This window comes from Capra hircus, chromosome 3 (assembly GCF_001704415.2).
Source record: "Capra hircus breed San Clemente chromosome 3, ASM170441v1, whole genome shotgun sequence".
NCBI classification, from domain to species: domain Eukaryota; kingdom Metazoa; phylum Chordata; class Mammalia; order Artiodactyla; family Bovidae; genus Capra; species Capra hircus.
The window spans coordinates 104,398,088-104,413,542 of record NC_030810.1 but is presented as its reverse complement, the minus strand read 5'-3'; the positions used below and the strand labels follow the sequence as shown (position 1 = coordinate 104,413,542).

Genomic DNA, 15,455 nt, shown 5'->3' with positions numbered 1-15,455 from the left:
TCAATTATAATAACACTTATCAAGGTATTGTCTATAGTTTTAATTATGGAGGTTTCAGGGGTTGTGGCTTACACGTAACGCTTAACTGTCAATTATTAGGGCTGATAGGGGATTGGAGAGGTGAGGCATAGGAAGGGTATTCTGGGCTCTTTTGATGGGAGCTCTGCCCCTTCCTGACCTGGCTACTTGCTGCTCACTGTTCAGAAATGCTTTAAAACCTCACTGTGTGTGTGCATGCTTATGGACCACTGAGTGACACCTGTGTATATATGTGCACCTGCATACGTGTATCTGTGTGTGTGCATGTGTGCATGGCTCTCCTACTCTTCCCCCTTCCCACCAGGAAAGCAGTTAGACAGAGGCCAAGGGGTGATGGTGGGACCGAGCCAGGTAGGAAGACATCGCCTTCCTAAAACCCCAGGTGTGCCTGGGGAATCCCAGGCCCCTCTTCACTGATCTCTAAGTCAGTTGCAGTTAGAAATGGAAATGAATTCAGCAGGGTCCCATTTCTTTGGAACTCCCTTTGCACACAGTGGGAGCTTAATAAATACTTGATGATGGTTCTGAACCTGGGAAGCCAGCAGCTGTTCCCAGCTCTGACTCTCAGAGCTCCATGGAACAGATCAGGTGGGGAGCAACCACAGGGGTCTTCAGTCTTCCCGCCAGACCCTTCCGTGACTCCAAGTCTGGCTGCAGGCATAGTCCCTTTCACACATCCTGCTTTGCGGAGGCCAGTTCTCCCCCCACAACTTCTATCTGGCTCTTTCCCACTCATCATTTGAGCCACATTTATGGAGCCACCACTTTTCACTGAGCGTCATAGTAGAAAGGCATCTTGGGAGATGGTATAGGGGCTGTGGGTTCAGACTGACCTGGGTTCAGATTCTACTACCCTTAATTACAAACGGGGTAACATCTGGTAACATCTGTGCTTGAGTGGTTTTTTTAAAGAACGATTTTCATCTGTAGAAGGAGAATAATGACATCATTTTCATAGGGTTGTTGTGAGGCTTAGAAATAACAGATGCTCCTGCACACATATTGCAGGCAGTTCAGTATCTACCTGGGGTCAGGAGGATGTGACCTTTGCTTCTGTGACCTTGAAGGTGTTACTCAATATCTCTGAGCATCAGTTTGTGAAATGGAAACACGATGCCCGCCTCCTTGGGTATTTGCAGGCTGTAGCTGGATAATAGGCGTGAAATAAGCTATCGTAAACCCTGACCATTAATAACTTCCTGTTTCTTGCCACCGCATCGGGGTGCACAGTTCCCCTCTGTACGAGGACCTCTGCTCCTCTTCGCCACCACCCCGCGTGCGCATACATCCCGTATCGCCGTGGGCTGACGGGTTTCTGCCATACCTGTCAGAGGAAAAGAGGGCAGCTGCTCAGCTCCCGGGTGGGAAGCGGAAACTACAGTTCCCAGCCCGCGCTGCGCCGCCGCCGGGGCTGGGAGCGGAGCGCGGCAGGCCCCTCCTCTGGGGAGGAGCCTTTGCGGGGGGCGGAGTTAGGAGGTGGTTGGAGAGTTAAGCCAAGCCAATGAGACCGGCTGCTAATAAGTGGGCTTGGCTTACCCTATAACAGTGGCAGGAGGAGGAGAGCAAAGCTATTGAGCCAGCGAGGAGTGAAGCTGAGCCTGGCCTCACACGCTCCTAGAGGACCACCTCCTGAGACAGAGTTCTTTTTCCCCCTTCTTCTTCTTTCTCCAAGCTCCCCTCCTGCCCTCCCTCCCTGCCCAGTACCATGCATTCTTGAGTGGCAGCGTCTGGACTCCAGGCAGCCCCAGAGAACCGGAGCAAGCCAAAGAGAGAGGACTGGAGCCAAGACACTCTGGTGGGGGAGCTTGGATGCCTGGCTTTCTTTGAGGACATCTTTGGAACGAGGGTGGCTTTGGGGTGGGGGGTTGTGCTGCAGGCAATCCAGCCCGGCCCCAAGATGGACACTTCTGGGCACTTCCATGACTCTGGGGTGGGGGACCTGGATGAAGACCCCAAGTGCCCCTGTCCATCCTCCGGGGATGAGCAGCAGCAGCAGCAGCCGCCGCCACCACCGCCAGCACCACCAGCAGCCCCCCAGCAGCCCCCAGGACCCCCGTTGCAGCCTCAGCCTCCGCAGCTTCAGCAGCAGCAGCAGCAGCAGCCACCGCATCCCCTATCTCAGCTCACCCAACTCCAGAGCCAGCCCGTCCATCCCGGCCTGCTACACTCCTCTCCCACTGCTTTCAGGGGCCCCCCTTCATCCAACTCCACCGCCATCCTCCACCCTTCCTCCAGGCAAGGCAGCCAGCTCAATCTCAATGACCACTTGCTTGGCCACTCTCCAAGTTCCACAGCCACAAGTGGGCCTGGTGGAGGCGGCAGGCATCGGCAGGCCAGCCCCCTGGTGCACCGGCGGGACAGCAACCCCTTCACGGAGATCGCCATGAGTTCCTGCAAGTACAGCGGGGGGGTCATGAAGCCCCTTAGCCGCCTCAGCGCCTCCCGGAGGAACCTCATTGAGGCTGAGCCTGAGGGCCAACCCCTCCAGCTCTTCAGCCCCAGCAACCCCCCGGAGATCATCATCTCCTCCCGGGAGGACAACCATGCCCACCAGACCTTGCTCCATCACCCCAATGCCACCCAAAACCACCAGCATGCCGGTACCACCGCCAGCAGCGCCACCTTCCCCAAAGCCAACAAGCGGAAAAACCAAAACATTGGCTATAAGCTGGGACACAGGAGGGCCCTGTTTGAAAAGAGGAAGCGACTGAGTGACTACGCTCTGATTTTTGGGATGTTTGGAATTGTTGTTATGGTGATAGAGACCGAGCTCTCTTGGGGTTTGTACTCAAAGGTAGGGGCTGCAGCTTCTCTTTATACCTTTGAACAAAAGGAATATGTAGGTAGCAAAAGAGAGAGAGAGTGGGGGAGAGAGAGAGAGAGGTTGGGGGAGAGAGAGAGATGGTGGTGGTGGGGAGAGGCGTTTGCTCAATTATATCGAACACTTAACTTCCCATGGTTTTCCTGCTTAATCCCGGGAGAATTCATTCCTTGCTTCCCTTGGAGGGGGGACATCCCCACACACTGTGTCTCATTTGCGGACTCTGTGTTAGGGAGGATGAAAGAATCCCTTCTGAGAAATCATCTTTCCTCCTGGCTCACTCGTACTAAAGCATAACCCAGCAGCTTAACGCACCAGTTAATTACACTCTGCCTTGATGTGCTTGCCAGTCCCTGTGACTTCCCTCCCCTCCTCCCCTCCCTGCTCCACTCCATTTTCCCTAGGATAAAAAAGAAATAAATGTCTGGGTGGGGGCTGGGGATTCCATGCCGGTCCCTTCTCTGTCTTCTCCCTCTCTTCCCAAGTTTCCATTTCCCTCCTCCTCCCTGAGAGACTTAGGGCAAAATAGAGAAGCACCGGTGATTTGGCGTCTCCTGTGTGTGTGTGTGGGGGGGGGCATGGGGTAAAAATACAGGCGGAGGAAATCAGCGGTCCTTTCCCTCAGGAAAGAGGACTCAGAATAAACCTGCTACTGCCTCGTAAACACCCCCTGATAAAAATGGCTACAGGTGTTACCCGGGCAGAGCAGATGGGCGCCGCCTTGGCATCAGCGGCGGCGGTGGGGGGGAGTGCCTTTCCTTGGGATGGAATGACAGGGTTTCCCGGGCGTCCCCGAGAGCCCGCGCCCCCGGCTCAGTCCCAGTTCTCCCCTCCCACCCCAACTCCTTCTTCTCAGGGATAAATAAGGATGAGTGTGTGCGCGAGTGTGTGAGTGCGCGCCCCAATGGAGAACAGCGGCGGCGGCGGCATGGGCTTTAGCGGGGGAGCTGGCCCCGCTGCTCCAGCCTCTGTCCAGTCCCCAGGAGGAGGCGGGGGCTTCCCTCCCCTAGCGGGCTTGAAGTCGCGTCCTCCAAGGGAGTGGGGCTTGAGGAAGGTGGATTGCTGTCAAAGCTCTGCTTGCTGGGAGCCCTCCTGCTGCGAGCTTGAAGGCTTGGAGACCTGGGGAGTCACTGGGCAAGTGGGTTTTTTTCCCCCACTCTACCCTTCACCCGCAGTTTACTTGTTGGGGTGTGTGTGCGCGCGCATGCATGCTTGCTTGCTTGTTGCTTGGATTTCCGTACTTATTTGTCATTTTGGGCAGGGGGTGGCTAGGCTGGCCAGCGGGTAGCTGGGAGGGGCTCAGCTGTTGGGGGTTTCAAATAGAGCTTGTTTCAGGCTGGGCACAGCTGCTGCGAGACTGTCACATTCCTTGTTGAAATCCAGCCACAAAAACCTGGGAGGTGCTGATCGGATTTCCCCCATTCCCAGCCTCTCGCTCTCTGAACAGGGGATGGGCAGATCTGCCTGCTCTAGAAAGGGGTGGGGCAGACCTGTCAGACGGCATGAAGAGCCAGAATGAAGACTTCCAGGTGGAAGGTCCTGGCTGCTCAGAGGGCATTGCCCCAGCTCTGGCCAGCTCCTGGAAGCCGCCTTCATCTCTGGAGGTGTAGCATTTGAGCCCCTCAGTGAGCTGGAGCGAGCGGGGTTTCCCCTGGAATCGCAGCTCACTTAGTCATTCCCTGTAATGAGCCTCTGAGTCTGCAGGTCTTTCTGCTTGCTGCCTTCTCCTGATGGGTGCTCCAGGAGAGGGGGCCACTGGCCTCGGCAGGCCTGACAGCCACTCTGGGCACAACCCCGGCCCCCTCCAGGTTCCCCCTGGGGACCAGGAGCCCTTGCTGGGGGGAACTGATGCAGGCCCAAGTGCTGGGAGGGGGCTGGGGAGAAGGGGCAAGACCCTCTCTTTTAGTGAACTCTTGAGCTCTTAGGGGAATGGCTGTTCCTTGAGACAGCTCCCAGTGTGGGATGTCTGCGCACATTTGTCTTGATGGGGTGGGAGGGTTGCTGCTGGAGCAGGTGGCTCCCTGCTGGAGTATTCAGGGAAAGGGGCTTTCCCAGAGCCTGAGAAAGCAGACTCTGGGGCAAAGGAAAGTTGAGGTGATCCAAGGGGCTGGGCTTTGCCTAATTTTAAGTTGATGACCCTCTGGCTGATGGGTGCATGGAGGGCAGCAGCAACCCAGAAAGTCTTGCTTGCCTCAGCTTATGAGGTGGCCACTTCCTGTGCACCTTGGGGTTGGTCTTGGTGTGCTGAGCAGTGCTCACTTTCACCTGCTCACCAGGCCTCCCATCCTCTATCCACCAGGCACTGAGTCACTACGGAACAAGTATTTTCTGGGTGTCTGTGTCAGGCCCTGTGGGCCTAGGAGGGGGTTAGGGCAGCTATTGTCTCTCCTCTCCTGGAGGCAAGTAGGGTTGTTTTAAAGGAGCAGAGCAGAGTCTGAGTCCCAGCTCTGCCATCTCTAGTGTGTGATCCTGGACAATCCATGTAGCTTTTTTGAGCCTGTCTCCCCAGCTGTCAAGTGGGGAGAGTGGGGTGCTCCAGGTAGGACCTATTGCTATTGTTATTGATGATAGGAGGAAAAAAGATGTATTTTTCCTGTTATCTAGCTCTGTCTTCAGAATTAGTTGGGGCCTTGGTAGGCTTGGAACCAAGACTTGTCAGTGGAATGAGAAGTTGTCTTGGAGGGGAGAACTTTGGAGAATGGGCTGGGTCTTCTGATTCACACACATGCATGTTAAGTCGCTTCAGTCGTGTCTGACTCTTGTGACGCTATGAACTGTAGCCCACCTACGTCCTCTGTCCATGGGATTCTCCAGGCAAGAATACTGGAGTGGGTTGCAAGAATACTGGTTCTCTTCCAGGGGATCTTCTTGACTGAGGGATCAAACCCTTGTGTCTTATGTCTCCTGCATTGGCAGACAGGTTCTTTACCACTAGTGCAACCTGGGAAGTCTGGAAACCACCTATAACATGGGTCTGTTGCAGGGGTGGTGAACCTTTGTTCCCAGCCTTGCAGAGAAAACAGATTCTGTTGTGACGAGAGGGCTTAGGTCAGAATGAAGAATCACCAGCTGGGGGAACTCAGAGACAGTCAGTGACCCTAGGGATGGATGGCTGACAGCCTCTTTTGCTGGAGAACTCTGTCTGGTTGGTTTGGTGACTAGTGTGGAAGCAGGAGGATGGACATATTGGATTATTCTGTCCTGATGGTTACAGTTCCCACTCAAAGGCCCTGGGGAGAGGGACACACTTTCTTTTCCCTAGGTGATGACGATTACTCACCTTGTGTTTGAGCTGCCACTGTCTGTAGTTTTCTGCTCTTTTTCTTGGGGCTGCGGCTTTCCTGTTTGCCTGTCTCTCTGGCTGCTATCTGTTACTGGGGGAGGAATTCACCGCAGAGGCCTGGCTCTCTTAAGAAGAAATGGCGTGACCCCTGAGCATAGTCAGTTCATGCTAAAGGGTGACAGCCCAAGGAAGTAAAAGAAATCAGGATGGAATGGTCCTCGGCCTCCTTCTCACAAGCCACAGGTGATGATGGGAAAGGAGGATGGGCTGAGGTAACAGAGCTGTTTGTGATCACATCCAGGCCGTGGCACCTGATGGTTATTCCCGAACCAAATGAGGGTGAGGTGTGGATTCACCCTTGAGGACTTAGCCCATGGCAGGGCCCGGTCTAGATGTCCTGTTGAGGAAGGAGTCTTAGTCTTAGGATACTGCATTAGTGCTGGTCAGGGTTAAGCAATGAGAATGTGGGGGTCCTTCTTGGCATGCTTTATTTTTCTCCAGAGCCGGTCTGAGCCACACCTGCTCCGGCATCATACACTGACTGCTGTGCTCTTTCAGGGAGAGCTGGGGGCTCGGTGGCTGCCCCCTCCCCACCTTGCCATCCTGCTGGTGCTTCCATCCAGCGGGGGAGTCATCAGTGGCCTTGTGTCTCAGGGACCTCCGGTGTTGGGTGGTAGGGTCAGCTCGGGGGAGGCTGGGAAATGCTGGGGCAGCAGAGTGGCTGTTTTGCACAACCTCAAACCACTTCCCCACCCCCGGCCTCCCAATCCGAGTTTCACCTCACAGGCAGAGCCCATCCCCTGCCCCCTCGTGCCCTGCTTCTGCCCTCCCCAGCTTCCTGCCTCTCTGCTCTTGCTCTCCCCTGGGGGCCTTGTTGCTGCGGTCACCCAGGCCATGAGTGGAGGCGTGGGGACGCCGGGCTTCCCCGGACTGCCCAATCTACTCCATACGTGGCTTCCTTTCTTCAGGCCGCCTCGTGGGAGGCCAACCTGAAAAAGGCAGGCTTCTCTGCACATCCCGAGGAGCTTGGTCCCCTGGCTGTTCACCCTTCCAAGAGAGTGGGGTCCTTTAGGGCCCACTGGTAGCTCTTTGGTGACCTCATAGAGGTCTGCCCCCAGCCTCCAGCTGGAATAATTGAGTGGGTTCACTGGTCCCAGCGCTTCTGTTCTCCTGCCCTCCCTGTCATGGAGGGCTTGTTTGCAGACCAGCAGCTGATGCTGGGTTCTGGGTGAATGGTCTACACTTCCTGCCAGACCCAGGAGCCGCTCTGGGATAGGAGGGTGACTGTGGGGCAATGTCCCGGTGTTTGGGAGCAGATGCCGCAGGGTACTCATGTCTCTGGTTTCTAGCATGTTGGGAAGGTAGGAAAAGGTCAGATTCCTCTCCCTGGAGCCTCCCTATGGGACAGGGAGCAGAAGGCAGGAGATTTTTTAAAAAAATTTTAATTATTTATTTGGCTGCGCCGGGTCTTTGTTGCAGCATGTGGGATCTAGTTCCCTGACCAGGGATTGAACCTGTGCCCTCTCCATTGGCAGCACAGAGTCTTAGTCACTGGACCACCAGGGAAGTCCCAGGAGACTCTTTATAAGCGATTGGCTGGAGGCAGGCGCCCAGGGAGCCAGCCACCCAGGTCCGAGGCATATGTTTTACGATCATAGGTCACACCCAGGGTCTTGGCCCAAGGAAGTCAAGAGAGACTCTGGAGTGTGAAAGCCAGCCTGTTCTCCCACCCAGGGTGGTGGTGACTCTATTTATAACCTTGGTGGACAGTCTGCAAATGAGTCAAACGTTTGTAACCCACAGAAGGGACAGCTAACTTTTATATATGCTTCTCCTTTGCGTGTCATGACACTATTTATAACTGTCCCGGGGGAAAGACTTCATAACACATCCGGACTTCCTTTCCCCACAGGCAGCGCTCCCTGCTGCTCTGGCCCTGGCATCATCACGGGGGCATTTATCGGCTGCATGGGCTCATTATAACCCTGGTGCGTGGCCTTGTATTTCCCTTACTGAGCTTGCAGGAAGGGGGATTTGTGGGGCCAGGGTCCGCAAAGATCTGCTCTAAATCATAGAAGGTAAAGAAAAACAAGATGGAAAGAAATTGGAGTAACCTCTGTTGAAGCTGAGGCCCTGATAGAGATGTAAAATCAGCACTGAGAGCTTTGGCTTTGTTGCAGTTTTTTGGAAAGCACATTTGGGGGAGAAAATGAGTATGTGAGAGGGAGAGAGAGGGAGCGAGAAGGAGAGAGAGAGAAGGGGTGGTGAGGGGCGGCTGTGTACTGATTAAATGCTGCCTTCCTCAGCTCAGTGGCAGGCGGACCAGCACATTCATTCATTCGTAGCTGTTTTTCTTCTCTTTCTTTCAAAACCCCAAAGGGAGAGAGAGAGAGAAAAAAGCCTCCTAGTCTTCTTTAAATAATGAGGGTGGGGAATTCTAAGACTGCACTGTTCTTAGGAGCTGTGGGGAGGAAAATTCTAGTGCCGTCTTTTCCTGGTGAGGAAAGTCCGGAGGAGGCTGTTGGGTTTTGGGGTGCCCCCTCCCCCTCCCCTGTCATTCCACCCCCAGGAGCTCTGCTGGGATCCGAGAGAGCAAGGATGGAAGGGGGAGCTGGGGGCAGGGACCACCCTGCTTTGTCTCTGGGCCTGGCCCTGCAGGGGCCGTGAATGCTGGGTGACAGGAGTGGGGAGGCAGGGAACATCTGTACTGGGTAACCTTCCATGGCGAGTCCTGGAGGTAGGGGGTGGTCGCAGCCCCCTTCGTAGATGACGTCACGGGGCCAAGCTGACACTGCTGGTGGGTAGCAGCACTGGATTAAGAACCCAGGGCCATTAGGGTCCCAAGTTTAAGCCTTTCTGCTTGCCTGCCTGCTGCTGGAGAAATTGCTTATCATTCTTAAGAGACAAACCAAGGTTTATGGGCCTGAGAGCTGTGATGCAAAATGTGGGAATGGGAGGCTTTACCAAGGGGTGAGAAGGGGCTTGATGGAGGGTGGGTACCAGTGCAGGTACCCAGAGGACACAGTGTGGGCAAGACGGCAGGGGGGTGGGGCCCTGGCGTCAGCCTCAGCCCAGGGTGACACGTGGACAGGTCCACGGTCTGTCCTCCGCTGCCTCCTCACTCGGAGGCCTGGTAATACTGTTCTGGGGCGATGCCGGCAAAGCCGAGAGGGCAGAAGGTGTGGGGATTACAGGAAGAACAGGAGTGTACCCTGCAGAGGCCTGGACCGGGTGGGCTCCTGTGGCCTGCAGAGCTCGCCCTCCACCCCTGGAGAGTCAGCAGGACGCTGCCGTGTGAGGCGCCCTGGCCTCCGGGCCCTCCTCTGTGCTCCCCGTCGTCCTCCTTCCTCTTCTCCAGCTCTGACTCTAGGGCTGCTTGCTGGGATGACCCGTGCGGGCTCAGCATCTTGTATCTCACAGGTATTTCCATGTTTGTTCCTCAGGATCCCCACCTCAGCCCTGGGAGTCGTTACAGTGTGCAGTAGCTCCCAGATGAGAAAGCTGAGCTGTGGGGGGTTAAGCGGCTAACTCCTGGTGCCCGTGTGAGGAGAGAGGGGTCGAGTATGAAAGCTCAGGTCCCCAGTACCCTACTCATCTCTCTGTTCCAAACCCCACCACAGACCTCTTCCGGGGATTTGAGTGAGGGAAACTTCAAGGGCTTCCCCATCCCTGCTTCTAGAACTTTCTTCTGCCTCCGTGAGTCCCAGTTTCCTACTTCTTATTTAGCTCTCGTCAGCAGCAGTTAGCGTTCAAGGAAGGCCTGTCTCTGCTTTAAAGGAGCCCTGCAGAGGTCCCTCCACCTCTTGCTTCTGACATGCTGTGTGGCCTTTGTCAAGTCCCGTCACCTCTCTGGGTCTCTGATTTTCCAGCTTAAAAATGAGGGCTGAACTCGGATGCTGAGCTCCTTTCCTGCTCTAAAACTTTCCGATTCCACTGAACATACATTTGTCCCGGCATTATCACCAAGATGCCAAGCCATAGTCTTCCAGCTCCTGTTCTCAAGGGGTGCTGGGCCTGCACCCAGGCACGATCCACCCAGTAAGCCCCGACGTCCATCAGGGACTGCTTTTGTGAGAGCGGTGTTTAGAAGATGCTCCTGTTAGCCCAGAGCCCCTACCACCCTGAGAGCCGTGTGGGGGGGGTGGGTAGGGGCATGGGTGCACATGTCACTCTCCACACAGGTGGCTGTAGAAAGGGGCTCTGGAAGGGGCGAACACATGTGGAAATGCTGCCTTCTCCTGAAATCAAACGGCTTCACCTTGGGTCTTGTTTCTGACTGGGTCCCTGTGTGTAGAAGACGGAAGCAGGCTGTCCCCTGGAAGGTGGGGCTGCAGCGGTGGCCCGGCTTGGGCTTCTGGAGTCTTCTAACCTCATGGGACCCAGTTATTCTACACTCAGCGTCAGCAGTCTGTGGCCTGGGCACAACTTGTTGGGTGTGGACCTGCAAACCGGACAGGTGGAGAGAGATCAAAAATAAGCCCAGGGAGCCAGGCCAGAGGCTGAGAGGCCCGGAGGAAGGTCAAGGGGACACACCATGACCAGGCATAATGAGGCTGATAGCATGGGGTGACAGGGAGAGGGCCAGCCAGGAAGCCGCCTTGGGATAGAGCTCGGCAAGAAAAGAAAGGCTTTCCTGACGTGTCTTCAAGGGAACACAGCTTTTTTCCTTCAACACTTGTAATGGGGTACCTTCTTGAATTCAAAAGGTCATAGGGGCTTGTGTCTCAATCTCCGTAAAAAAAAGTTCTCTCTACCCTTTCTGCTCTGCATGCGTACTAAATCACTTCAGTCATGTCTGACTCTTTACGACTCTATGGACTGTAGCCCGCTAGGGTCCTCTGTCCTTGGGATTCTCTAGGCAAGAATACTGGAGTGGGTTGCCATGCCTTCCTCCAGAGGATCTTCCTGAACCAGGGATCGAACCTGCGTCTCTTAGCTCTCCTGCATTGGGAGGTGGGTTCTTTACCACTAGTGCCACCTGGGAAGCCCCCTTTCTACTCTGGCAGGCGGTAACTCTCCCCCCCAGGCGTCAAGGAGCAGAAAGAGCAGCTGGGTCGGGGATGGATGTACCAGGGGATCGGGGCTCGCCCTGCATGGAAGCCATTTTTTTTTCCAATAGGCCTGGTCGCAAGGTAACCAGAGTTGTATTCTGAGCAGAGCCGTGTTAACACTAAATGAACAACATGCAAATGATGTGTGAAATAATATGCAAATTGGCATCTGTTATTTTTGAGGCAGCGTGTTGGGCATTTTTCTTAAAGGACAGGCATTGTGCTCAGTGTCAAGTGAACAGGAAACTGTCTTACGGGACATTCCCCTAGTAGCTGAATGGGCTGGTACCTGCCCCTCAGGGTTCATGAGCACCAGACCGGCCAGCCAGCATCTTCAGGAATCATTGGTGTTTAGCTTGAGCTGATAAATGGAAAAGCCTAGGAAGCTGGGGGTCTTGGCCAGGGCCCCCTGGCAGACAAGGAAGGGGATGAGGCAGGTGATCTGGCTGATTGTGGGCAGCCAGAGAGAGTCTGCACTGGGGGCTAATGCTGGCCCAGTTCCTTGCTGCTGGTTGGCCATAAGGCCAGTGACTCAAAGTCTCTGAGCCTCAGTTTCCCCATCTGTAAATGGAGAGAGTGGCGTTCGCCAGCCCAGTGAGAACTAAACGTGATAATGGTTGGGTAAATGGCCAGCCCGGTGGCTGGCACATCCCGAGCTGCCAACAAATGGCAGTTCTTCCTAGCGCCTCTGCCTGAGTTGGCACCTGCCTGCATCCTCGCAAGGTTCCACCAGCAGGGATTTTTGCACAGCCTTTTCTCCCTTTTAAGAAGATTTCTGATTTTAACAAATTGGGGCTTAGCCATTTTCTCTCTCTTCTGGCTTCCATCGGAGAGGATGTTGGCTTGCTCAGCTGGTCCCCAAATAGCTCCCACAAGTGGGGATGCCCAGAGCCACGGACAGAGGTGATGTCACCTTCCTCCAGGATGAGGGCTTCAGCTGGGCACATTGCTGTGGGTTGAGTTACTGCCTGTGGAGGGGCTCAGAGCTGGATGGCATTGACAGGCTGACCCTGAGAGGCCTCCTCTGGGGACGGCTGCTGGCGTATCTGAGCTGGTGTGGTACCATAGCTCCCTGAAGGGCCAAGCTCCATGGACCCACCAGGTGTGCCAGCCTGCGTGACATGGCCCCTGTACAGGCCTCCCACCTCTGTGAGGAAAGGGCAGAGACCATCCTCCTCTTAACAGGACCCCAAAGCCCAGAGAAGTTATGTGACTTGTCCAAGGCCACTCAGCATTGTGAGTGGAATCCAGGAATTCTGGGGTTTAGTCCCACTGAACACCCACTATATGGCAGGCCCTGTTCTAGTTTCCAGGAGTGCAAAGGTCTATGCCCTTAAGGATGTAAGTCAGCTATAGGAGTGACTCCTCAATGAAATGTGTTGCTCTCTGCATTCTCTTTCTAGAAGGGTTCAGACTTTCAACACAGGTCTGGATTCAAATCCTGGTCATGTGCTATTGAACTGTGTGACCTTGAGCAGTGGTCTCTTTATCTGGAAAGAGGGATTATAGTTCCTTTTGCTGAGGGTGGAGGTGGAGGATTCACCTTGGCACAGACCTGGCTACTGGGGGCTCTTTTGTCCACACTGCTCCACGGCAAGCTTTGCCATGCTGTTTCTTTTTGGGAGGTCAGGGGCCATGGGATTGTAGAAACCCTTTAGAGTCGGGCCCGTGACTCCTACTCTTCCTGCTCTGGGTTGGACTGAGCCTTCAGCTCTGTCAAGACGCTCTCTCCTGCTCCTGAGGGGCTAATGATGCTGAGCTGGGTGGGAGGACATTTTGGTACAAGAAGCCAGACTGTGTGCCAGTGATGGAGAGATCCCTCAAGAGTGAAATGAAATTGATGTGAGTGGAGAGCAAGTCCAGGATGGAGCTTGAGTCATGAGGGTTTCCTCGAGGGTGGAGGGGACCATCTATAATGCATCTGTTCTCAGCAGCTCAGCAGAATGCTCTGCTCTTACAAAATGGAAACTTCTTTCCCCTTTCATAAAAATGACTCCAAAGCCAACACTCTTAGTCAGGAGTGTAAAAAGGAGCAGATGGAGGAGGAGAGGACATTGAACATATATCAGGGCCTACTCATCTAATCCTCACAGCAATCCTTGTTTTACAGATGACTGACCCAGGGCTCAGAGAGGTTGGTGACTTGCTCAGGATCTTACAGCCAGGAGTGGTGGTCTTGGGGCTCGAACCCAAAAGTGGCAACACACATGCCTTGTGTGGCAGACATGTGTTTGCAGATCACCTCCTGGCCTGGGGCTCTTTTAAGCCAAAAAGCTGTTCTTGTTCTCTCCACCCTTGTCTGCTGTCACTGGCTTTCCAGCCTCCTCGGGGCCTCAGTGGATGATTTGAGCTCTGCAGGAAGGGGTGGAGGGGAGGAGAGAGAAGGGGAGGATGCCAGCTTGGACACAGGGGTCTATTGAACCTTCAAGAGGCCTGGGCACATCGACAGGGAAGACTGGGCTGTGGGGCGGAGGACGGCCCCTGTGGGCTCTGGAGGGGTCAGCTGTGCAGCCAACAGTCGTGCTTGGTGTTCTTGCCCCAGCTCTGCAGCTTCCCGGCTGCGCAGCCTAGCTGACAAAGTTGACCTCTGTGAACCTCAGTCTTCAGATCTGTGAATAGGGATGACGATGTGGGCCATGAGGAGCCAATGAGATGAGACCCAGTGCTGAACTCATGGTAAAGGGCTGGGGCAATGCCAGCTGGTTTTTATCGTTAATTTTCTCATTGTACAACCTGAAAACTCCAAACACAGACTTAGTCTCCAAAACCCAGAGGACTAGATAGAGTCCCCGACCTTGTGACCCTTCCTGGCTGGACCGTCTGTGGCTGGCCTGGCCAGCAGGCGTCTCCCTGGGCCCATTCCATTTCAGGAACAGTCCAGTGACCCCTGCCCCCCACCTCGTCTCCCCCACCATTGGTCCCGCTCCCAGTGTATCCCAGGACCACCCCCGCCCCAGCTTCACAGGCCCTTGGTCTTTGGTGAGTAACTTGGTTCATGAGGGTTGACAGGTGCCAGGCTGGCTCTGGGAGTTCAGCACTTAGGACATGGAGCTCCAGGCTGGTGGGGGAGGCAGGCGGTGAACAAGTCATGACAGGTATGGTGGGAGTTTCATAGGAGACAAGACCACACACATTTGGGTCCTCCATTTGACCCATAAAGCTGAGACTGAGTCCCCCATGCCTTCTGCCTGTTCCCCTGCCCTCTCTTCCGCAGGTCCGTCTCACCTCACTTCTCTCATCTTCGCTTGTATCTGGCTCCCAGTCACCCCCGGCCTCCTCTCTGTGGCAGCATAGCCTGGTTTTAGGAGAGCAGGCTTTCACGTGACGGATCTGCGTTTGAACTTCCTACTGCCTGTGCGGCTTTGGGCAAGTTGATCCAATGCTTTGATTCTCTCTCCTTGGAGGTTCGCTTAACCCTATTTCTGGGGGCAGTTGTGAGGATTCAGTGAGGCCCCACTGTATGTAAAGCATGTGACATGGATTTTGGCCCTTGCTGAGCACCAGTGAAGCCTGTGGGTGAAGAGAAAGGTCCTGGACTAGGAGGGAGAAACTTAAAACTTGGTTTCTGGGCCTCTGTTTTCTCATCTGGAAAATGGGAGAAGTGAGGTGGATGATAATTTTTCATTTGGCCACTTTAAGGGAGGAGGATCATGAGGACCAGATGGAATTAAGGAGTGAAGGGGAAGAAAGCTGTGATGCTCTGAGCGGAGTGGTGCTTGGCTGCTCACGGGTGTGTTTTAGGGGTGGGGGAGGTGTGCTGGGGAGGTTTTATCTGTCTACCCAGGAGTGAAAACCTGCGAAGGCATTGTGGCTAAGTGGATTTTCTCACTATCAGGAGACAGCTGAGAGACAGACCCTTCTGGCTAGCCTTCCTGCCTGCTGCCTCCTCCCTGCAGGCCAGCCCTTGGCATGAGGCCTGTTCGGCTCCTGAACCCTCCTAGCAGCAGGGATTTAATTACTATAATGTAAGTAGCCGTGGCTCAAGGCCTTCTGGCGGAGGGGAAACAGATTTGTCTTCTCACTGGGAGAATAAAAATCGATAGGAAGGAAAGGCAATGTGCCTTCCTCTGGAGTGTGGGGCTGATGGGCGGCTTTCTTGGAGGTGTGGGGAGAGCGGCCTGCACGGCAGTGGGCAGGAGACACTGGGTCCGGTTCAAGGAGCTTTGCTTCTGGCTTTTGTCTTCAGTGCGTGACTCAGCTGAGCTGCCTCTGTTTCCCTAGTCACATGTCAAGCACCTGCTGCGTGCCTTGCAGTGCCCTG

General features: G+C 54.7%; 1 protein-coding gene across 2 annotated transcripts in view; it reads left to right on the top strand.

The window, feature by feature from the left end:
- Positions 1,569–15,455, top strand: part of KCNN3 (potassium calcium-activated channel subfamily N member 3) — a 170,871-nt gene continuing 156,984 nt past the window's right edge. For both annotated transcript variants that reach the window (XM_018046204.1, XM_018046203.1), the window contains exon 1: positions 1,569–2,833. In XM_018046204.1, the coding sequence (XP_017901693.1) occupies positions 1,937–2,833 (897 nt within the window). In that variant the 5' untranslated portion in view covers positions 1,569–1,936. The remainder of the gene's footprint in view (positions 2,834–15,455) is intronic.